This window comes from Corythoichthys intestinalis, chromosome 9, assembly GCF_030265065.1.
Source record: "Corythoichthys intestinalis isolate RoL2023-P3 chromosome 9, ASM3026506v1, whole genome shotgun sequence".
Lineage (NCBI taxonomy): Eukaryota > Metazoa > Chordata > Actinopteri > Syngnathiformes > Syngnathidae > Corythoichthys > Corythoichthys intestinalis.
The window spans coordinates 15,203,040-15,227,125 of NC_080403.1; the positions used below are offsets into that span (position 1 = coordinate 15,203,040).

General features: G+C 38.3%; 1 protein-coding gene across 3 annotated transcripts in view; it reads right to left on the reverse strand.

Annotated features, from left to right (window-relative positions):
- The window catches only part of arhgef25b (Rho guanine nucleotide exchange factor (GEF) 25b), a 48,043-nt gene that overhangs the window by 17,842 nt on the left and 6,115 nt on the right, over positions 1-24,086 (reverse strand). For 2 of the 3 annotated variants that reach the window (XM_057845144.1, XM_057845145.1), the window contains 11 exons: positions 8,980-9,281; positions 8,798-8,902; positions 5,567-5,685; positions 2,193-2,259; positions 1,644-1,747; positions 1,489-1,558; positions 1,189-1,278; positions 1,013-1,105; positions 854-904; positions 696-773; positions 439-630 (listed from right to left, as the gene is read on the reverse strand). In XM_057845144.1, coding sequence (XP_057701127.1) covers positions 439-630; positions 696-773; positions 854-904; positions 1,013-1,105; positions 1,189-1,278; positions 1,489-1,558; positions 1,644-1,747; positions 2,193-2,259; positions 5,567-5,685; positions 8,798-8,902; positions 8,980-9,281 — 1,271 coding nt within the window. Of the gene's footprint in view, positions 1-438; positions 631-695; positions 774-853; positions 905-1,012; positions 1,106-1,188; positions 1,279-1,488; positions 1,559-1,643; positions 1,748-2,192; positions 2,260-5,566; positions 5,686-8,797; positions 8,903-8,979; positions 9,282-21,653; positions 21,952-24,086 lie in introns of those variants that run through there. The other variant, XM_057845143.1, reaches the window with a different exon arrangement.

A 24,086-nucleotide genomic window follows, 5' to 3' on the forward strand; every position in this document is an offset into this window, starting at 1 on the left:
GATATACGCCAATTAAAAAAAAAAAAGTCAAATCACCGCTCACTCTGAGTCACGTGAGGGGGGGGGGGGGGGTATAGCGAGTGAAGGGGCCCTTTCAGGGAATTCAGACACAAGGCTTTCACTGGCACTGTCGTACTTGGTGCTGCGACAGTGCAGTAAAGCTGCATGTACTAAATCTCTTGGCCCACTGGGGGCCCCCATCAGGGGCCCTAGGCAATTGCCTGGTTTGCCTAATGGGATGCAACGCCTCTGGCTCTAACATTACATTATATAGAAAAAAACGTAAATGTTAAATACTTAATCACAACTGATTTGTCTTGTCTGTGCTTTTTATAACATTGTTGAGAAGGTGTAAGATGCATTTTTCAAATTTTACTGGTATGTAACACATTGAAGTATAACAACTAATGTGCATATAATGACCTGAGCATTATTTACCTTTATGCTGTTTTTAAACGTATAGCCTGGTAAAGAAAATCCCTTTTTCTTATCAATTGGCTCGCTGAAGATGACCAGCTGCTCAAACAGGAAGACCCTCCTTTCTTTGGGTCTGGACAGGATGCAGCCTTCCTGCTCACTCACAGAGAAAGTATCCTGCTGAAGAAGTTTCCCCTGAGCTGTGATTTTACCCTGAAAAACATACATCCATGGAGGTTAACATGGTTTTACATGAAAGCACTGGAGGTTGAGCTTACCTCAAAGCCTTGCAGCCTGCCTAAATTCATCATGTCATTGCATCTTTTAGGCACAAAACAAGTCACCTCCACTGCCCTCTGGAGGGGAAAAAAGTGAACATTAGCAACTGTCGCACAAATCGAGACAAACATAATTGACTGAATGATCAAAATAATACCTGAAGTTGCTTTACATTCCGTCCTGCTTTGCTGTAATACTTTAGGAAGTCCTAACAATGGCAAACAGGTTGTTTTAGGATCTTTTGACCTATATGGATCTCTGATATGAAATAACACAAAAGCCTCATGACATCTACAGTGAACTTTGGGTCGCACACCTTCAACAGAAGCTGATACTTCATGATCCGTTGGACCGGCTTGATCAGCAGGTCGTTGAGTTGCAGCCTGTGACCCAACTGCTGCCTGAGATCCTATCAGGTGATACATAATAGTGGGGACTATGCAACCCTGTGCTATACTGAGTAAGGCACTCATGAAGAATTGAAGTCCTCACCTCAAAAAAGGTCTCAATGTACTCAGAGACAACATGCTCTGATTTGGGCTTGTTCTGACAGTAAACCACATACATGTGAAGACGACGTTCCTGGGTGCACAGACAATATTGGTCCTTAACTGATACAAATACACCACAAGCACTATACATTCAGTTGACATGACGGTTGGATGGTGGATTATTGGTTTGAAGGACAAATGTTCGAGTTGGGTGCTTTCAAAGGATGTCAAGTCTATGAGACAGCTGCAACTATCAGACGAACTCAAAACAGAAAAAAAAATTGAGAAAGCAAGGCCTCACATGCTTGATGAAGAGCTCGGCCAAAGAGTCTGGGTCTGTCACACATTTCTCCAGCTCGCCCAGGAAATAACTGAGGAACACCAAACAGATCAGAAAAGGCAGCAAAATAATGAATAAAAACCTGTTAAGATGAAGTGAATGATGAGAAAAGGCACCTCTTATGCCAGTCATGGATCTGTTGAATGTTTCCAAAAACAATCCTCTCTTTCCCTTTAAGGTCTTCTGGAACGCCCTGATTGGTCATGGTCGCCATATAGCCCTACACATAGGCACACACAGTACAGTACAGTACAGTACAGTACGGTACAGTACAGAACAGTATGGTACAGTACACAGATAAGAAGTCTTAAGAAGACATTTTGAAAGTCTTGACTCCTAAAAAGCTTGGTCTTGTCTCAGAATGGTAAGCGGATCAGATTTTCTGTCAAGATCAGCAATGATCTGTTATTTGTCAGCATTCCTATCTCGGTGAGTTCCGGTCTCAGCCAAGTCTTTGTCTCGTATAGTTTGGTCTTTAGCACAGCACTAGTACACAAAGTCAATGTGAGACCAATTTCCAAGTACTAGTTGCTTGAAAGTATGGGTTGAACAACTCAAGACATTATGCAGTTAATTATAACATGATGAAATTTAAGTTGCAGTCAGTTAACTGATGTTACGATATCAGATAAATGGTTGAAACCCCACTTAAATGTGCGTAATACCTGTACAATGAGTCCAAGATCTTCCACATACAACCTTTCTGTCTCGATCAGCTCTGTCAGCACATACCTTAAAAAAAAACGACAAGAATCATTAAATGCATTACTGTACATCAATCACATGTCGGAAAAGGTTAAACTGGCTTAGCATTTGACATGGATGTTCAATTGTCGGCATCTAATTTGCCAATAATTTTGTTTTACTCAAGGACTCCAACTATGGTTGTACAGTCGTGTACTGAGAATCCATCTTGTTAAAGCCAAATGAAACCATAAAATGTGCTCATCAATTAATAACATACTATGATGCTTCAGAAGTCATATCAATGAAAGACGACACAAAACGCTTTTGTTGTCTTAATGACACCCGCAGCCCGTTGAACTGGTTCTTATCCTACTTTTCTGGACGCACATAAATACTGTATATCCAACTCAAGTCATTTAAATCTGCCCCCTCCCCTGTTACCTCTGGTGTGCCCCAGGGCTCAGTCCTCAGGCCCCTACTCTTCATCATATACCTCCTTCCCCTTTCAGGACCTTCCCACCTCCGAACCCTCCTCCTCTCTCCCGCCCACATCCATGACTGACTGCATCACAGAAATAAAAATCTGGTTTACTCACAATTTCCTAAAACTTAACAGCAATAAAACCAAGGTGCTCCTCATTGGCTCCAGATCCACTATTTCAAAAAACCATAGCCTATCCATCACCATCGACAACTCCACTGTTTCACCCTACCCCCAAATCAAGAGCCTGGGAGTAATCCTGGACAATACACTTTCGTTTCAATCTCACAATAACATTAGCCGGATTGCCCACTTCCACCTACGGACCATTAATCGCCTCCCTCACCCCACATTCTGCTGCCATTCCTACATTGGCTCCCGGTCCACTTTCGCATCCAGTTCAAAGGTCTCCTCCTCTCATTCAAGGCTATCCCCAACCTCACCCAGTCATACCTGTGCGACCTCATTCATGTTACAACTCCCTCCTTTGCCCTCAGATCCTCCTCCTCCATACACCTGTCCGTCCCCTCCGCTCGCCTCAGCACCATGGGAAGCCGAGCATTCAGCCGCTCGGCTCCCCAGCTTTGGAATTCACCACCACCTGACCTCAGGAACACAGACTCACTGTCCCTTTTTCAATCCAAACTCAAAACTCACCTGTTCAGACCCACCTATCCATAATAATCCCTAGTTTCTTTGTGTTTGATTCTCTGCTATTGTTTTTATATCTCTTTAGTATTTTAAATTAGCCTTGAACCTTCTATACTTTATTATTTTTACTTTTCTCAATCCTTAATTTGTTTAAATGTTTTTAAAATGATTGTACGGTGACCTTGAGTGCCAGAAAGGTATGGAGGTAGATTTGTGTCTTTATTATTCAATCAAAAAAAAAGTTGCTTCGATCAAATAAAAAGTTGCTTCAATCAAAATATATACTTTCAATCGAAGAAAACGTCACTTCAATCAAAAAAAATGTGTTTGAATGCAAAAATAAATTTGAAACTCAAAAAAATATATTTGAAAACTATTTTTCTTTGATTGAATTTTATTTTTTTGATCAAAGTCAAGTTTTTTTTAATTGAAACACCATTTTTGATTGAAGTCATGTAATTTTCCGTTTGGACCACATTTTGGCTAGGACATTTGTGTCTTTATTATTCAATCAAAAAATAAATTGCTTCAAACAAAAAAATATATATTTTCAAAAGAAAAATCACTTCAATCAATTTTTTTTTTAAATCAATCGTAGAAAAAAAGGTTTGAATGTGAAAAAATATTTGAGACTCAGAAATTCGCATTTGAACACTTTATTTTTCATTCAAACTGTTTTCTTTGATTGAAGCAATCCTTTTTGTGTTTGAGCCATATTAGGGGTAGGACATTTGTGTCAAAATCATTCAATCGCAATAAAAGTTGCTTTAATCAAAAAACTATTTTTAATCAAAGAAAAAAATCATTTGCAAAAACTTTTTTTTTTAAATATATTTTTTATTTGAAATATTTTTTTTTTTTTATTGAAGTGTCACTTTTTTTGAAAAGCAAAAAGTTTTAAACTTTTTTTTTTTCAAAGTGGAAAAAGTTTTGAACACACTTTTTTTTTTTTTGAAGTGGAAAAAGTTTTGAAGGCACTTTTTTTCGATTGAATCATTTTGACACAAAGATTCTCCTTCAACGCTAGTTCCGGTGTGTTTGATTGGCAGGTAGCTACGCCAATGACATAAAAGTATGAAGCAAGCATAATGGCCACCAGGGCTCCATCCAGCCATCGGAGTCTGTTGGAGTCTAAGCCGAATATAGGGCACCGGTACGGGCGTGTGACATCGGCATTTCACCGGAGTACGGTGCCCTGTTGCTTAATGAGATTTAACACGCTGAACTTCACCCGCTGCCCTGACGTGACGGTTGGCAATTGGTTCCAACCGGAGTGTCCGCGACGCGCCGGTACGGGAGTGGTCGGCGAGTGGCCCGACACTAGCCTGCCCAGTAAGCGAGTGGACTACCGGCGAGTCGCCGGCGTCCACGCCGGCAGCCCCATCGCTTCAGCTTTGAATGAGTGCCGTGTCATTCGCGGGGCGTCCACTCGACAGCCGGCCTCCGCGCCTGGGGGGTGATATCGGGGTCCGACCAGTGTGCCACAACAGGGCACCGTACCGTTGCGGGTACTCCGGAATTTGGAATTTGGAGTGTGACTGACTGAGGTTGTGGACGGGTGTCTTTTATACCGATAATGAGTTAAAACAGGTGCCATTAATACAGGTAACGAGTGGAGCCTCATTAGACCTCCTTAGAAGAAGTTAGTCCTCTTTGACAGCCAGAAATCTTGCTAGTTTGTAGGTGTCCTGTAGTTGCCAGGTTAAGAAAGTTGTTTCATGTACCAAGACCACAACAGTCTCCTCTCCTGTAGCACCAAATGTTTTTATCTGATGACAAGGGACAATATCTGTTGTGTTTATTTTTTAGTTCAGTGCTCATCGTTCAAGGAACACATCTTAAATGACATTGACTAATTGATTGTGATTGACTCAAATTATATTTGAAAAAAAATATTGGCACTTTATTTGAAGTCGAGACTGTTCTTGTTTTTGTTTTGTTCATTACAATAATGTTCATGTCATCATTAAAAAAATGGTTAGGTCAAAGGCAAATCTATGTTGAGTCCACCACTATTTTTTTTTAACCTCCAGGTGTTCAAAAACTCAGGTGAATGTACATTTAAAAATTATATATTTATTATCGGTTATCGATATCTTTATCGGCTTTGAGGAGCAGGAAGTTATCGATATCGGTTTCAAAATATGGATATCGTGCACCCCTACTTGCAGCTGAACAGAGGCCTTTCCTAAATACATTGGTGTGAAAAGTGACACTTACAGACTCTTCTCAAAGGCAATGTTTCTCTCTTCCTCACTGTCCACCGCGACAGACCACTGGCTTCCAGCATCCTCCATCACGTCGTCAGCTTGGAGAGTGTTGACACTGGTATGGTAGCTCTGAAAAGGTAATGTGCATTTAATCAGAATAACAGTGCTAAACTAGATTTTGGGTGGAATTTCAGAAGGAAACTAAAATGCACAACAACTTTCATGTAACTTAATTTGAATTCTGCAAACGTTTGATTGCACATATTAAAATAGTAAATGTACAGTTGTTGTTGTTTTTTTTCATGACTATTAAAATAGTAAATGTACAGTTGTTGTTTTTTTTCATGACTCGCCATTCCAACTAGGCCATTAGGGGAGAGCTGTACACGTAAGAAATGTAGAAAAATAGCATAGGGTCTGGCGATGTTGTTGATTTGTCTACAGCATGGAGGGCTGTTATATAACAAATGCCCCTCCTCACCTAAAATCAGTCTAATCTAATGTGAATTTGACTGTAATCCTCTTGACATACTGCAGTCTCACTACATTCTGTTCTCTATCTCTGAACACCGCTTCATAATCCCTCTGTTAAGTCACTATGTAGGTCAAATTTGCACTTTGCTGTTTGATCTCTGCCTTCCCGTCCTCAAACACCAAACAGTTTGTATTTTTAACTATTTTTGGGTGTTGAATTTAGTTTGTCCTTGTAAATGCTGTTATCTTAACAACAATGGGCCTTTTGACTCGAGTCTCTGTTGGGAAATAGCCTACTCTTTTAACATAATTTATAAGTTTTTCAGCATACAAGCTATTAAACGGCACTTCATTTCAACTGTGGGGGGGTGACTGCACCGTTCCCACTAACTAGTTTGGTGGTGTAATTGTGTATATTTTATCCATGATCTCCATATGGATTCTTAGTCCCTATCTGCCAACCATGAAAGTAGCTAATAAAAAAATCCTACTGGTCCCTGTTCAGAACAAGGTCACAAAATGAATTAAATTCACAAATTCAGGCACTACTGTAAAATTATAGTTGGACAAATTATTTGTATCAAACCTTTTGTTTGTGGTATGGACAGCACAGATACAAGAATAAAATGCTAAAAGAAACACAAAGCTGCATTTGGACATAACATACTTTAGGCTAGACTCATTCAGTTCCCAAAGAATCTTAATTCTTCATCTTGCCAAAGCATGTTGACAATCCTGACAGTTTGGCTCTCTGCTCCTGCATGCCTGTCCCTTAGTAGACAGTCTGTTGTAAGGCACATTTGGAACTTGGAAAGGCGATCAAACACCATTACAATGAGCTAGAACAGCTTTGTGAGTGACCCCTAACCTAAAAAATATATGTGAATGGATGCAAAAGTGGAGACAAATTCACCAGCCTGCATCTCAACTTGCCTCAAGCAACTAACTTAGACTTCAACTTTTCGTCCCTGAACCCCCCACCTAACACTGAGTATGTTCTACTCGCCACTTGATTACATCCAGATGTTGTTGAGAAAAGCCTGAGGGATTGATTCGGCTCCCATAAACCTCTCAGTACAGTTTAGGGTTACCAGACAGAGGTGAAATGTAGTTCTGGCACAATTAACGAAAGGCCCTTTATGTACGCAAATATGAAGTTGTTCACATGCAAATGCAGCCAGCTCAGTGTTTACGGTACTTGTTTTGTGATTCGTAGCCTGAGCACTCGTTTGCTTTTATTGCAATAAATCACCATTAAGACTTGAAACCTCAATAATTAAGGGGTTTGATTACAGAAGAAAAGTTAACATCAATGAAAGGAAGTTTAAGAATTTTGCTGATGTGAAACATACAGATTTTTCATCCTGTGTGCGTTTTCAAAATTATAGGTAATTATACAGGAACATATAAAATGTTGTAATTACCATAAACAGTTATACCTTGACATATGATCGCATCGACATACTATCCTTTCGACATCCAACGTAAAATTTGACATGTCATTTGTCTCAACAAATGTACAACGATTTATGACGCCGTCGCAATTTCATAGTTCTCACGTAAGACGGATGCACACCAGATTTTGTTGTGGGAGAAATCGATATGGGTCCCGAGAAGGTTAGTGCAGGTGGTGAAAAAAGGAAAAAGGTGACCCTTAGCATTGAAATTAAGATGGAAATATAGAAAAATATGCACGTGGTGTGCGCGTTAGTGAACTGGCTCGACAATACGGCCAGCATATGTCTACAATCACGGTGGTCCTCCTTTGACCTCCGTTCGCCAGTCTTTATAATTTAAGGTGACAATTATTATTACTGTAACATCGGCAAGGAAGTCGACAACTTCGCCAGGTTTTTAATCATTCATTTCAGAACTTGCGCAACACAACACGGCTATTGTCCGCTGTAGCTGACGCCAACAACATGAAAAAAGAAAATAAAAACTCTTCCACACCTCTCACCCTGTCGCCAGTCACGCGGTGCTTTTAAGAACAGCATGCAAAACACAAACGCCACATTAGAACCCGATTCGTTACATTATTATTATTATTATTCTGATTTGTATTTATTATTTATTTGTTTTGTTATGCGTAATTGCTATTTGTAATTGTACCTGCAGTAACTCAGGATTTAGCGTAGGTTTTTTTGGGCTGTGGAACGAATTAATTGAATTATAATGTATTCTCATGGCAAAATCCTGCTCGACGTACAAATTCGACTTACAAACCATGTCCTCGAGCGAATTAAATTCGTATGTAGAGTTATCACTGTACACTGAACTCCCACCCTTTTGTTACACATGTTTTTTGGATCCTTTATGTAATACCCCTTAGTAAAATTCCGCATATTGCCATCTAAGCCATGTCAAAAGCTACATTAACTTTTGTTTGGGTGTAATTGGAAATCAAGGAGCATCTAAGCCACATGTGTGTTTTTGCTCTGCTCAGATGCTATAAAAAAGCTCAATAAATGTTATTTCTTGATGATTTGTATTTGAATGGGTTTTTAATGCAACATTTTTATTTGTTGATTTGGAGGAATGTTAACTTCATATGATTGAATAGTAGCAATAGGAGTTGAAATAGTCGACTGTCGTCATGTTTAACGGTTTTCTTTAACACTTTAATGATAGTTGTAGTTTAAATTAGGTTAATTCATTGGCTGCCATAGACGGTCATGGATGTTCAATACATTTTGAGTGGGAGGGGCTGACAGTGAATCATCACATAATACTGTACTTTTGTATGAATTATATAATAAAACATTACAAGACTCTGAGCATCTCCGCCTTGCAGAAGGTCCGATAAGTCAATCTGATGGGAAGGCTGCAGAGGAGATGAAGCTTTAGGACTCAACGGGTTGTCTTTCCATACCTGAGTAAGAAATCAAAAGCATTATTTTTGAATGTTTCATTTTAAAAATTACCTGATTAGTGGAATTAAAATCTCACTCCATCTGCAGAGGGAAGGATTGTGTAGTTGCTATCATGCAGGTCCAAAGGCTTTGGCTGGGAGAGGAGCGATGGCTGCGGTCTCCCGTCCGATCTGCACATCTGCTTCTCTACCCGCCTATTTGCTCCTCTGGCGTCGGAGCTTAGTTTACGAACTGGACTGGTGAGCCACTTTTTCAAGGTGCTGACGGGGTGCCGTGATCCTCCAGAGCCGGGGCTGGAGCTGCCGCAGGCCAGCTGGGGCACAGGGCCCAGCGCCGGGTTAACGGAACCATCAACAGTCGCCACGGAGTACGAATCCGCTACAGGGTGCAGAGCGGTTAATTGTGTGAGTTTATCCACACGGGTCACAAGCGGCAGACAGATTTCTGCACAAAAATGTTCAATTTCCTGTGCTGAGTCCTAAGTGAAACTTAAATCACTGCAACTGTCTTACCCATTTGGTACAAAATTCTAATTAGACTCTCAGGAGAACGTCTCTAAATCGCAGGTGGAAATTTACCTTATTTTGACTGTACATATTTGTCAAAAAAACAGCCTTTATTCCTCTCCTGTGATCACACACAATATTCGCACAATTTTCGCACAATACTTGTACTTCAACCTCAATTGATGATTGTTTGAGTAACTAATTTGAATGTTTATTAAATCTTGCTAGATAAAGCAGATTGTGTAAATTACTTTGTCAAAACTGAAATTGAACTCAGTGTTGTAGTTGGGTGAATAACTTATTTGTATGTCATATTTGAAACTCTGTACAAATTATTATAGAACCCATTAACATTTCATTTTAGAATTTAAAATTTGATTTTTTTCATTTTGTTTTGAAACCAAGTAACATCTAGTTAGTAAATGTGAAAAAGTTGTTTTAAAAAAATAATAATGCATAACAATCCTAAAATAGAACTTTTTTTATTTTTACGAAATATATCATTCATCCTATGCTTCTAAGTGCGTTTTCTTCATAAAACATTCATGATAAATATGACCTTGTAACAATACAGGGTTAATGTAAGTTTGCTACAACCCATTGACGAACATTAGTTTGAAAAAATATATGTGAAAAATATACTAAAAAGTGGAAGTGTGAACCTCAAGACAATCAGATCACTGCTCATCTTCATTAATCTCAATGCATTCAGTCTAGCCATCTAGAGCTTTAACAATTAACAAGCCATTCATTCATTTTGGCAGTCTGGGACTAAATATTACATATGACATTACTCCTTGTTATTGCATTGCTGTAAGGTATAATCACACTAATATGCTTCCGGGCATTTGTCCAACTGCCATGCAACCATTAAAAGAAGACACCATATTGACACCAACTGAACCCATTCAGACTTAAGCATGCTGTTGAAGGACATAACGCGTTTGCGTCTCTAAACCAATAAATACACTGGATTTATTCGCTGTTGCCACTTCTGAGAGATGATTGGACGAAACTTTACCAATCGAAATCAAATCATGAGGTTAAGCATGCCCTCTTTGCTATTTTAGGCTCTTTGAAAATGGCTGAGACAAAACCCAATTTCAAAAAGGCAAATGTAAACATAGGCAGAGTTTGACATTGGAGCAGGGGGGTTGATAACAACATGTTGATGACCCTGAAACACAGTGTCAGCAATAAAATTAACATAGAAGAATATTAATAATGATAAGTTGAAAATGAGCGTTTTTTTGTTTCCCACCATTCTTTAGGGGAATTTTAAATCAGGCTGCTTAGGACAGCTATACTTTTCACCAAGATAGTCATCCATTGAATACAGTACGCCTGCCAGTGTCGTGCCAATGTAGTTACCCCTGTCGAAAATTGTAGCCCCTGGGCGGAGCCACTGCGCTGCATTGATTTGCTTGATTTCCGTGTTTTGGTGATGTAGTTATCTACGAGGTTTTAAAACATGGCCCATCCATTCCAAAAAAAAAACCTTTTTTTCTGTCGTATGACGTAATCTACGTACTAAATGTAAAAAAAGGCAATATTTTACTGTTTTACTCGTAGATGTAGATGTTTACTCGTAGATGACGTACATGATCCATCACTGTTATTAATGTAATTCAAGTCCCGTATGGAGTTTCTCCAGTTTAATAAAGGTTTATGTCCAAAATATATATCTGTGGTTCTTTTCTGGGCTTCAATTACCGTAATTAAGTCGACATAACTCATACCTAATGTGTGTGTGCGTGCTCCCGCAGCTAGGGGATACAATTTTTGACGGGGGTCACTACATTGGCAAGACACAAGTGGTGGCTCTGTTGTACAATTAGCGTCTTTAGTGCGGCAAATTGAAACTCCGCTCAGCATTTTGGCAGTGCTCTCTGACGTTTTATGGTCCACATTTTCAATACTGGTTCTTGCTCAGTAGTTGTTGACGCTTTTGAAAGCATAGGTTTGACAGAAATTGCGCATATCTATCTTGCCTCTTCGGTCCTCGGTGGTTTTGGCTAGGCAAAGCAAATGACCGTCTAAGGTGATAGTCACATGATCGGTTCGAAAAATAATTTTGATCCATTATAAAAATATCTTTTTTTGTTCATTTCATTCATTTTTGTTGTTTGTTTTATTGCTTTAAAAACTTTTATCAACAATATTTTACCGGAAAACTCTTAATTTTAAAATCATATATAGGAAAGTCAATTACATGCAATGGCACTTTTCGGCCACCATGGGCCCCTTAAGCTCTGTGCTCATTTTTTATCAAAAACACATTTACATTAAAAACAACCAATAAAAGCATGAAATATCACCGACCAAAAAATTACACTTTGTTCTGGTGTTTGAGTAGAGTAAAAATCAGCCGGGTCTTGGTAGATTTGCAGTGGTCTGATGCTCCTTCCATTTCAATATGATGGCTTGCACAGTGCTCCTTGAGATGTTTAAAGCTTGGGAAATCTTTTTGTATCCAAATCCGGCTTCAAACTTCTCCACAACAGTATCTCGGACCTGCCTGGTGTGTTCCTTGGTTTTCATAATGCTCTCTGCACTTTAAACAGAACCCTGAAACTATCACAGAGCAGGTGCATTTATACGGAGGCTTGATTACACACTGGTGGATTCTATTTATCATCATCGGTCATTTAGGACAACATTGGATCATTCAGAGATCCTCACTGAACTTCTGGAGTGAGTTTGCTGCACTGAAAGTAAAGGGGCCGAATAATATTGCACGCCCCACTTTTCAGTTTTTTATTTGTTCAAAAAGTTTAAATTATCCAATAAATGTTGTTCCACTTCACGATTGTGTCCCACTTGTTGTTGATTCTTGTTGATTATATATATATATATATATATATATATATATATATATATATATATATATATATATATATATATATATTGCCAGGAAGGAGGCAAAATAGCTGTTGTCAGACATTTTTAAATACGGGTACAACTTTAACCAATCAAATACGAGTATTTCAGATTGTCCCGCCTACTCATCACGCATCGGCTAAGTGAACCGGACTTCACACAAGTCTCACACAGACAATGGAAAGAAATGGAGACATATTGCAAAGGTACCATAAATAGTCTGTGCTCATTTTCTTAACTACTTTCCACCTGTTTCAAGTGTATCAGATTTATTTATTTATTTCATTTTTTATTTTTATTTATTTATTTTTGCTGTACGCGTGTGGCGTCGCTGATGTTACGTTTGTCACACAATGGCGGAATCATTCTTTGTGTTTAAGCAATTTTCCTACATTATAATAGTTCTATGAAATTTCTGATTTGCACATTTATATTCTCTAAGCAACCACATTTCACATGAAGGTCGCTTGACTAAAACCTACCTTTTCCTTTAACTGACATCATGTGCGTCGATTTAAAGAGGTTTGGGTTAAGCCCCACAAGTATACAGTATGTCATGTTGTTTTTTTCAAAGCCTCAATATGAACATCAAACATATGTGGTCCTTTAAAGCCACATGGATTCACCTTCAAAACTAATAAAAACGAATTCTTTCTCTGGGAGTTTCTGATCAAAAGTAAGCCTGGCCAGAAGAAATAGATCTCGGTTTCTCTTTTTATCTCCGTCAGTTAGTTGTCTACATTCTTTCACTGTTATGTACATGAGCAAATTGTTAGTACACACAAACTAGTCCGGCCGTCTACTGTATGTCTCCGTCAGACTCCCATTTAGATCAGGACTCAATGGAAGCCACTTCTGAATAGATCTTTTGGAGCATGTTAACTCTTTCATGCCTGAATTTTAATTTTATTATTATATTTTTTTAACCATTACAGGGCACTCATTTAACTCATTGGCTGTCATTGATGTAGCTACATATCCAATCAATTTTGAGTACACATAAAATCCACTCAAAATGGATTCACAGGCAGTCTTCCCGCTTTAAATGAATTGGACTTCAATCCCCATCATTGGCATGCAATGAACACTGTGATATCTAAATTGCTATTAAGGTGAATGTTAGCATTTGTTTCATAAGCTTACAGTCATGTGAAAAAATCAGGACACTCCATTCAGTTCTTTATTAAGAAACGTTCACAATCATTTTTTTCACAGATCATCTCACATGTTCCTAAAGCAACCTCTGATACACAATAGAATTCATGGTGAATTCTATGATGTTGAGCTGGCCAGGTCCTGCCGCAGAAAAGCATCCCCAAACTACTTCTACCTCCATGCTTCACAGTTGGTATGAGGTTCTTTTCCTGGAATGCCGCATTGAGTTTACGCCAAACATGTCCTCTGTTCTGGTGTCCAAATATTAATTTTAGATTTGTCTGTCCAAAGAACATTATTCCAGAAGTCCTGATCTTTGTCTACATTCACTCTGGCAAACTTCAGTCTGGCCTTCATGCTCTTCTTGGAGAGCAAAGGCTTCCTCCTTGCACACCTCCCATGAAGGTTAAACTTATATAAGTATAACACCATTTACCATTTGTGAATTCTCTTCCTGACTGTAGAGTTATGAACTTTCACATCAAGTTGTAAGAGCCAGCTGTAGGTCCCGTGATGACATTTTTGGAGACTTCTTTTAGCATCTTGCGGCTGCTCTAGGGGTGAACTTGCTTAGACGGCCAGACCTGGGCATGTTGGCAGTTGTTTTGAATGTCCTCCACTTGCAGACTGTTTTCCGGATGGTGGAATAACTGATTTTATATTGTTTTGAGATCTTTTGAAATCCCTTACCAGACTCATAAGCATCTACAATCTTCTTTCTGAAGGCCTCAGACATCACCTTTGATCTGACCATGGTGTTTTCTCTCACTTCAACAGTCAGGGGCACACCAAACTAAATGTGAAGTTTAAATATGGCAAGCCTCCTTCAAAACACTGGGTAATGATGTTCTAATCATGTGCACCTGATGTGATACCCGTGTGTGTGAGTTTAGCCATTTTATGTGGGATTGAATTTAGGGGTGTCCTAATTTATTCCTCAATAGAAATTGCATTAATTTATAATGACATTTTACAGAAAGTTAGAGAAAAAGAATATTTTTTTCAGTTTTAATTGTTTTTAAAATTGATATTAAATATCCATATGACCAAATATATGAGAAAACACACAGGGTTCCATAGTTTTTTCACATGACTTTTAAGGAGTGATTTTCCCACAGAGTAACAGCTGGACGTCCATCCGGACCCAAGGGTGTCAGCAATGCACGCTGGCACCAATGCTGGGATTTCAACCTTTCGTGCAGGCGCTAAACTGCAGGCAGCAGCAGCAGTAATATTAAAGCTTTACCACAGCAGACTAAAGCTGATTTCTGAGAGTTGTCTGGGCCTCTCATCTGTTGTTACAGTATGTGATGTTTCCAGGTGGATTACAGTAGGCTGAGGGTGATTGAAAAAGACAATGGGGCTATAACATTGGCAAAGACTCATTCTGCTCTCACTGCATTGCTGCTATAAGAAAATATTCGTGTTGCACAACCGCATGGAATTCTGCATATATTACATATCACTGAAATTGGACAATTTTACACTGTTTATGCATGTATGGAAATCTGAGAATGCGTTAAAATATGAACTCACTTCATATTTCATCAAGCTCCGGAGAGAAAAACTAATCATGTTCTCTGACTTATTTACATGATCAAAACATTTTTTTTTCTTTTTACTACGGCGCCATCTAACATCCTTTCAATACCATAAATGGTCATAATCAAACGCAGAGCGTGATTGGAGCTTGCAGACATTATGTATCTCATTTGTGTTTCCAGTGTGTGAGGGAGCCTAATGACTCACTACTGCTCCATATTTTGTTGAGACTAATAGATAAAATCCTCACGGAGACTAATAGATAAAATCCTCACGAATACTAAATCCCTGGCTGCCTTCCTGTTGAGTATATAGTATGTAAGGGTTAAAATGGATGGTTAAATTTAACACGTCTCACTAGAACCTCACTCAGTGATGGCTTTGGCCAAGCTTTAACATTTAATTTGTTCTAGATGTATTCTCCACTTCTGCAACTCAGTGGCTCAAATCCCCAGATAATTGTACATTGTGTAATAACAAATTTTCTAAAACTCCATTTTGTTTGATGTTATAATGCAATGTGTGACGCATGTTTAGTTGCCTAGATGATTCAATAATAAACAAATCTGGAAGTTCAAATGCAAATCCAACTGACAGACGTGGTCCACCAGTAGTTCTCAAACCCTTTTCTAAAAATGTACAATTTGCATTGTAGCGCTGCTGTAAGTGTACATCAATACCAAAGTAGAGGCTTTATTCCCCAAAACTAAACTTTGTATCACTGTAAGCTACAGTAACATTATGCAGTTTGACTATTGAAGGAAAAGTTTTCTTTATGGGATAGACAACACCTTGATCATGTGTATCTTAGACTAGGTTCATACCGCAGGTCTTAATGCACATTTCCGATTTTTTCTCATATCTGTTTATTTAGACCGTTCAGAATGCCTTTGTCCAATGAGCCTGTTCAAGTATCACGCATGCGCACTAATTGGCACTCCGAGATGCGATGAGCAAACTGACCTGCATGCGCAGGAGCATCAAAACAAATGACTACACATGACGCACACGCACATACGGACAGTGTGCCCCGAATTCCCGCATTGTAAGCAATCTTGAAATATTGCTCATTTGGAGCAGAGAGAAAACCGAGCATTCTCAAGCTTATCCTCCTAAACCCATTTTATTTTTTTATGACTGTTGTCAAACACCCCCCCCCCCCCCGTACCCCAAAAGCCGCGTTCAAGCTAGGCGCTGACGCTAATGCACAGCTGCACCGCTACCGTAGCGCCCTGTCTCTCTCTCTCACTCTTTGCTGACGTAAATGCTGCATGAATTGTGATTTGGGGGACTTGACAGTTCAGACCGCAGCTACATTCTGGAAAAATGTGGCCCAGATCAGATTTTAACCACATACAAAAGTGACCTTGCCTGGTATACCAGACTAACCGCTGTTCCAGCGATTGATTCTGGTGACCGTCCGGCGGATTTAATTCTCAGGGCGGAGCAAGCCACAGCAAACAGACAGCGGAGTGGACCAATCAGCGACAGGCAGACGTGACGTTGTTAAAGCGACAAGTAACTAGCGTGAGCGGAGAATGGAGAAGTTTATTCAACATGGCTAGCGCGAGCCATGTTGACTGTTGTCAATGACTTGTGTCGATGTGTTTTTGGTCATTTAAAACTGATTTTACCGCGGATTGGAACATATTCTCGGCTTTCCTGTTCGCCATCTGTGTTTTGTAGAGACGACTTTCGGCGCGCAAGAGTGACGTTACTTGTTAAGAACACGTCATGCAAATAAACGAATCGGTTTGGACGGTTGATTTTGTGCTTGCTCGAGAGGCCATTAATGGGCTGGGTCCCAGACTATTCTCACAGTGTTTGAAAAATACAGGGAGAATAGTCTGGCTGTGCCAGGCAAAAATTGACCTCGATCGGATTTGAAATGCTCCACTTTTATGCGACTTTCCCGTTCAGACCGTCAAGTTAATGCCTCACTCGAGTTGGAAAAACACGAAAAAATCAGATACGTGCATTAAGACCTGCGGTATGAACCTTAAATTAGGAAAAAATCTTGTTTAATTAAGTGAAAAGACTTAATTTCATTATTCCAATGTGTAATAGTGGAGTTCCAAATTAGTGGAAAAAGCCATTGACAGACTTAAGCCAATCAAATGCGAGTAATTCAGTTTGTCCCACCTATTCTTCACACATTGACTACCCATTATGACAGAGATGCTCATACTTTCTTTCTCCAAGAGCTACTTTTCAAGGAGGCAACCTTCCGCAATCTACCTTTACACCAAAACCCCAAAAAGCAATTACAGTAACTATGCATGTACATTTAAAAAAATACAAACAAGCTTTATTGGAACCATGTGGTCCAACGTGGACAGATTACACAGGTCCAGGACAATATAAAGAGTTTGTGCATATTTTCTTTGCTACTTTTTTCCTGTTTCTTCTACTGTATCCGAGTTTAACGTTCTGTACTCATGTGGTGTGAATGTTCATCACACAACGGCTGCACTCGTAAGCAGTGTCATTTTTTGTGTTGAAACATTAATTTCTATTTTATTAGAATTCTGTAAGAAATGATTCACATATGGCTGAAAACACAGGCAAGGCTGAAAAAGCCGTTTCTGCTCTTGCACCCCTTTTTCAATTAAACTGCTGTATTTTAAGCCAAAAGAACTGTTGTGTTGGATAGAACAATATGTGTTTATGCTGCCATAGCAGTTTCATGGCGCATTAAGCCCCCGAACTATTTTTAATTGGTCCGTTTTACCCTGAAGACCCACGTTTACAGACACCGCGCAACAGCTTTTGTTTCAACCCAGCCATGAAAAGAAGCTAAGTAATTATATTTATTTTTCAAAATGTCTGTCATTCTTAGCTTAGAATCATTAATTTATGTCTAATATAGTTAAAAAAAAAAAAAAAAAAAACACTTTAAAAAATTATTCACTCGCATATTTTAAACTTTCAAACAAGTTACAACACAATGAAAAAAATTGTGTCTTTAAATAAGTTACGGGTATCTACCTCATAACTATCGCTTAATTGTATTTTTTCTTGTTACTGTCAAAATTTTCCCGAAATTTTAGATGATAAATAATCGATCCAAACAAAGAAAAATTGAAATAAAACGTTTACAAGGGTAATATATGAAAAAGAAACTCTTGACTACTCCTTGATGTCTGCGATTTTTGCATCGTGACCCTTGTTATATTACCATGTTTCACCCATAAAAATCCCCACAAAAATCTGGCTGTGGCCATTCACAACTGTGTCTTGACTCTTGACACTCGGTGATACATGCTACATAGAGTTTTTAGATCGAAACAAGGTAAGTATGCGATAATATCTCGTTAAAATCATGGCGTCTTTAATTATGCTCTTACCTCCAGTTAGGCTTTTGCTGTTTAAAAAAAAAAAAATCTTTTTTAAAAACACCCTCCTTTTCAAAATTATTCTTCCCCCAGAAAACTGAGATGTTAAGCTTTCCAATGATGTATCACACGTGCATATCGGACAATTTTGAAATTTGGCCAAATTGGGGGTCTCAGAGCAGAACTTCAAGTCTACTGAGTGTTTTCTGCCACATCTAAATACTTTCTGCAACAGTGCTTCACAAGAAGGTCATTTATACTAAGTGTTTTCTTTTACTTTTAACAGACATTGACAAAATTGTTAATTTTGAAAATGTTTAAAAATAGTAATAATAAAATAAAAGACTTGTAGCAAACAAAAATAACTATAAATTGAAATGTATCGAAAATGAACGAAAACCAGACATTGCTTATGAAATTTGGTAAACGATTTTTTAAAAATACAGCTTTTGAAAGAGGCTATGTTTTATCATTGATTGCACAACCTTTTGAAAGATAAGTGAAATAAGTGAAAACCGCAAAGTAGCGCCCCCCCAATTGTTTTGTTTTTCTGTGCGTTCAATGTATTTATTCAGATTTAGCATCGGAAAGAAATAATAGAGGACATGTTTTTTCACTTTTTCCCCATAGTATTATTAAAAAGAAGCACTTCAAATGTAATAATTATAAGTTTTAAGCATGTTACTGTCCCACCGAGTTATTTCTAAACATTTTTTTTTTTAATTTTAAAAGAATAAACTATAAAAATGCTTGTCTTTATTAAATGCTTCACTCAATGAGTCCACACAAATGCGCTCACTTACACACAATGAGTTGACACAGCAACTGTTTAACAAGTTAAACAATGATTGACGCATGCGGTGCTTTGAAGTGAGGCATCTGTGGCAAGATCAAACATTAAACGTCTGTCAATCATCGTTAACTTCAATAAGCAACTCCTGTGCACTGCCTGATGAACAAAGAGCAGAAAGAGGAAGGGAGGGACAGTGAGAGGACACGATCGGCTCGGGACAGCTCATGTGTATTTTTTATTTTTTTAATTAAAAAAAAACGCAATAGACTGAGGGCGTGAAGTTTGAAGCGCAAAGTAGCAGGGGATCACTGTATTTTTTTTTTTTTTTTTTTTTTAACTTTCACTGAGACTTCTGCACCTCTCAGCAAGTATTTGTGGCCCTCTATTCATGAGCAACCTGCTCTAGTTGTCTGAAGTTGGAAGAGCATTTTCTCCAGCTTCTTTTGGCTCCTTCCATGGGCGTTCAATGTGATTTGGCTTAGAAGGACACTTCATAGTAGTCCAATTGTTTAGTTTAGGCATTTTTCATGTTTTAGCTGTGGTATGACTCATTATCCTGTTCAATTGCAATAACGGAAACGTCAAGAGATGATCTCATAGGCTTCCCTTTAACATGCTTTTACTATAACGTCTCCCCACTCTCCTGAGACGACCCTCTCAGGTCCATGTTTGGTGTGATACTTAAAATGTCACTAAACAGCATAGTGTCTATTTGTCACCTTTTAAATAGGATGACTCCCTAATTGCCCATTTGAAGACACTTGTGATCTGACACTCCTTTGTTGAGCATGTCCCTAAGGTCCAATTACGTTCAATCCTTTCTAGCTGTGCTTTTTTGTCCATTCCTGGTGCAGGGGTTTTGTTTTGTTTTTAAATAATTAAAATAAATAAAGTCTGATTTTCATTGTCTAATTTTCAGTTGCATTTTTCATTTTATAATATTTTTTTGACCACTGTGGGTTTCTCTATCTTTAACAAAGAGTTAAGTTGTCCAGTTGGCCACATTTGTGTAAGTGGGAGTCAACAATACACCAGCGATGAGTTGGTTTGGGGTTTGAAGCCCAATGGCATGACATAAGTGTTCAACAACGATGACAATAAGAAAAATGTTTAGTCAACGAACAATTTGTTCATGACAACAAGCCAAAAAAATGTGTTTTGGGGGACTAAAACATAAGAGACTAATGCCAGTTTTCGTCTGACGAGACAAGAACGAGACGAAAATGTGGAATGGTTTCCGTCACATGTTCACAATTTGTGACATTTTGTGTGAAGTTAGCCTGCATCGTCGCTGTGTCTGCTTGTGTCACCCATGTGACGTGCTGTGCAACTTAACTACTAGTGTACTCCACAGTCTCCAGGCTTGCACACATGCACACAGTATAAGATTTGTTTTTTTATTTTGGCCAGAGAGAATACGCAATGTTGCTTTAGCATCTAAAGGTATATGTTGAGTGATTATCACACATTAAATGTAACTCATAGCATTAGCATAGAATTGGCTTTTGTGTTAGCATTAGGCTAATGGCGAGCATCTTTTAAAACTCTCTTTTTTTTTTTTTTTTTTTAAACATACAGCTCATGGCGTCCAGGTGGGTATAATTAATTGGAAATAATGATAATGTGCCGTTTTCCTGCTGTGTGTGTATTATACCTAAATTGGCATTGTCCTTGTAGACGCTACAATATGTGTTGTCCGTCAATGTTCATTTTAAATAGTTGGGAAACTTTATTTATTCATTTTTGGAGTACAAAATTTTAATTTTACGGACGAAAACGTTTTTAAAAACTACACGAAATGAGTCTTGAGTTTTCGTCAACAAAAACTAGACAAAGACAGAACATTTTGAGATGACTAAAATATGACTATGACCAATAAGTATTATCGAGTATTGCTTTACCAATGAACTCATTTCATTCCCAATGTGTCAGTTAAATAATGAATCTTTAAAACTATTTGAAGTCGATTCGATTTTAAAATTGCTGTTGAAAGACTTTTAATGTATGCATCTGTATTAGCGGACAGCCTTGTGATGCCCCCACCTATTATTTCATACAAAAACTAATACAAGACTTCATTTTCAAAAGTCAAATTTCATTCTCAGCATGCATCCACGCAAAGCAGCACTCTAATCATGCTGTGAGCAAATGGAACAACACAGGATTTAAGGGTCAAGGCACTGATGGCACAAAAAGCGTGTGTGTTGTGCATGCACATGTTGATGTGCATCTGTGTATTTAGTTGCACTTGCTCCAAACCAGTTTTACAATAAAAGGCGTATTAATTTCAGCTTTTACCAATTAGCACACACAGAATGTATACAAAATGACTACCGTAATGTTTTTGTACAGACCACAAAATCAGAACTTTATCAAGTGAAAGCAATTTTTTAAATATTCCGAACCTCACGGTACACCATCAACATTAAAAGAGTCAACAAAGTCAAATTGCCCTATAGTAGAAGAGCATTTAATTGTTCCCATCATTACTATATCTCTTTGGCAAAGATAGATTAACAAAGAGTAAGCAAATTTTTACCTCTGACTTGGACAAAACAGCATCCACATTTACGGAGCAATTTTCCAAACAGGTGCTGACACCCGCATGCCCGTTGCCGGTGGCCCCCTTTCATGACCATCCTTTGCAAATGGCACGTTCAAGAGTCACATCAGACACAAGCATTGTGTTGGACAAAGACGTGCAAGCAATATTTCGGCGGTTATCCCAAGAGGAAAAAAGAAACTTTTTACTCAATCAATTTTCAGAAAGAAAATGCAGGCAAAAATGTTCGAAACACGCCATTTCCTTGTGGTCAGGTAGAAAATGAGAGTATGAGAGGGACCATAAGTACTTGAAGGGGCTGATAGAGCAGGAAGGGAGGGGGGAGGGTGGCAGGATATGTGATGAGGGTGGGATAATACGCTCACATGGCTGAGCCAGCATCAAAATCCTGGCCCCACCTCCATTTGCTAACACTCTTTTGCTTTCTTATCTATGATTTTACCTTCAGCCATAGACTTCATAATGTATTGACGGGACACGGGGCCAATTAATAGGGGGCCTGCATTGTTGGCGAGGCTGTCAAAGCTGACCGAGTGGAATCACAAAGAGCTTTTTTCGTTGAAAATTCTTGTGAATAAATGCTTAAGTCGCTATATTCTTTATAGATGTGGACGTAAAACAGTCTTGATTCTTGGTTAAAAGCAAAAAAAAAAACGTGCAGTTAGCATTTATTTCACGTAAATATGTCGAAGTACAATGCTAGTCTGTTAGGGAATGTACAGTAGCTAGCAGCAATGCCTGATGTAAACAGAGCTTTTCCAGTGAAAATTCTTGTGAATAAATGCTTAAATCCCCGAATTCTTTATTGATATGGACATAAAACAGTCTCGATTCTTGGTTAAAAGCAAAAAAAAAAAAAAAAAAAAAAAAAAAAAGTGCTTTTAGCATTTATTTTACGTAAATATGTCGAAGTACAATGCTAGTCTGTTAGTGAATGTAGCTAGCGGTAGCCTGATGCAAACAGCGCTTTCCCAGTGAAAATGATTATCAATAAATGCTTAAGTCCCCGAATTCTTTATACATTTGGACATAAAACAGTCTCAATTCTTGGTTAAAAGCAAAAAAAAAAAACAACAAAAAAAACGTGCAGTTAGCATTTATTATACATAAATTTTGCGAACTATGATGCCAATGCAGTAGCGACTAATTCCTCCGATAGATTTTTTTCGCAATGTTTCAAAATGCATGGTACGAAAAATATAATAATTACTTTAAATCCTCGAACAAATCACTCATGAGACAATCCTTCCTGTGTGTATGCGGTACAGCTTTCTGACTTTTTCGACAGAAATCCGGCGTGAGATAGCTGCATGAGTATGTTTGTGAATAGCTACTCTTGATGTGGGCGGCCCCATACTTGAATGCGAGGCGCAGTGCATGACCGATCTGACTCGTCAATACATTATGAAGTCTATGCTTCAGCTTGTGGATGCCACATCTATTCTACATTTACGTAATAAAACAAAAACACATAATGTAGGCTACAAGTTGTGTTTAAAAAAACATCAACAATACACACTACTTTGCCTTTTACTAGTTTAATGCCAAAACACAATGCAAAACACCAACAACAAATAGCATTTATGTGGCGTTGCTATTACCGGGCACCGCAGAACACAAGCGACACATCAACACATGTAGACCGACATGTCAGTGTTTTTGTTTTGACTTCATGTGTGATAATAAATTGATGAAGCATGATGAAAAATCATTTTTGTTGTCTATTTAATTATGTTATTGCCACATTTTTTTATGCAATACACGAGCAGTAAGACCTACAGTCCTTCTTAATGGCCTTTGTGACCACAGGTAGCAAATAATCTGTGGTGGAAAATGCAACAAGTGGAAATATCAGCAGTGATATGAGCTGGCAGGATGGAGGCGGGCAGATTTAATCTCAAAGCAAAGATTAAGTATTCATGACTAGATGATCTTCTGAGTACAGCTGTCCAGTCATGTGCGGACGGCTGTGCGATTCAAATGCGCATAAACTCTCACGAACCCAAACATGGAAATAGGCAGTGGAGGAAAAGATTGAGATTTTGATTCATCAGTTGATTATGTAACCCATGTTCATTATGTATAATGTGTACGATTGACCAGCACACTGTGAGTGTACTCATTTGATGGGTGTTTGGTTCTCTTCAACAAGATAACCTTTGAATGACTGAAGCCGTTCAATATTTTCTCCTTTTTTTCTCTTGTTCAACTTTGAACTTGGACGTTTGTAATTTTAATTTCTTTGCTGAGCTCAAATTTGCTTGCTTTCTTTTAGAGTGTACTTCATGTTTCATGCTAAACAAGTTAATATCTTTTTAAAATCTATTTTCTTAAATAAATAGCATGAGCAATGTTTTCACATAGATTGATATCTTAAATTACCAATAATATATAATGAAAAGTTTATAT